Source organism: Penaeus monodon, chromosome 24, assembly GCF_015228065.2.
Source record: "Penaeus monodon isolate SGIC_2016 chromosome 24, NSTDA_Pmon_1, whole genome shotgun sequence".
Taxonomy (NCBI): domain Eukaryota; kingdom Metazoa; phylum Arthropoda; class Malacostraca; order Decapoda; family Penaeidae; genus Penaeus; species Penaeus monodon.
Genome location: NC_051409.1, coordinates 37,804,092 through 37,804,394, shown reverse-complemented (window position 1 = coordinate 37,804,394; position 303 = coordinate 37,804,092). Strand labels below are relative to the sequence as shown.

Genomic DNA, 303 nt, shown 5'->3' with positions numbered 1-303 from the left:
TACATACTTACCTGACCCGTAGAACAAACATAATTAGCAAGCCGTGCGTGGAAGGAGGACGAGGCTTGGTCCCCTGAGGGTTGCGTCACCCTGCACTCTCCGTTCCGCGACTGTAGTTCGAAGGCCATGTGCACCGTCAGCGTCTCAACCTTGGAGAGAAGGGGGGGGGGGGAGAAAAAAAATCGTATGAAATTATTTATAAAATGAGGGGTTGGGGGGGGGGGAGACAGATGAAAATATCGCATGTAATTATTAAAAAGGGGGTATCGTATGAAATTATTTAAAAAGGGGTAGGGGGATGAC

At 48.5% G+C, this 303-nt stretch overlaps 1 protein-coding gene across 1 annotated transcript in view; it reads right to left on the bottom strand.

The window, feature by feature from the left end:
• Window positions 1-303, bottom strand: part of LOC119588964 (cGMP-specific 3',5'-cyclic phosphodiesterase-like) — a 71,727-nt gene that overhangs the window by 42,963 nt on the left and 28,461 nt on the right. Inside the window, 1 exon segment of the mRNA XM_037937571.1 lies at window positions 12-149. Within this exon segment, the coding sequence (XP_037793499.1) occupies window positions 12-149 (138 nt within the window).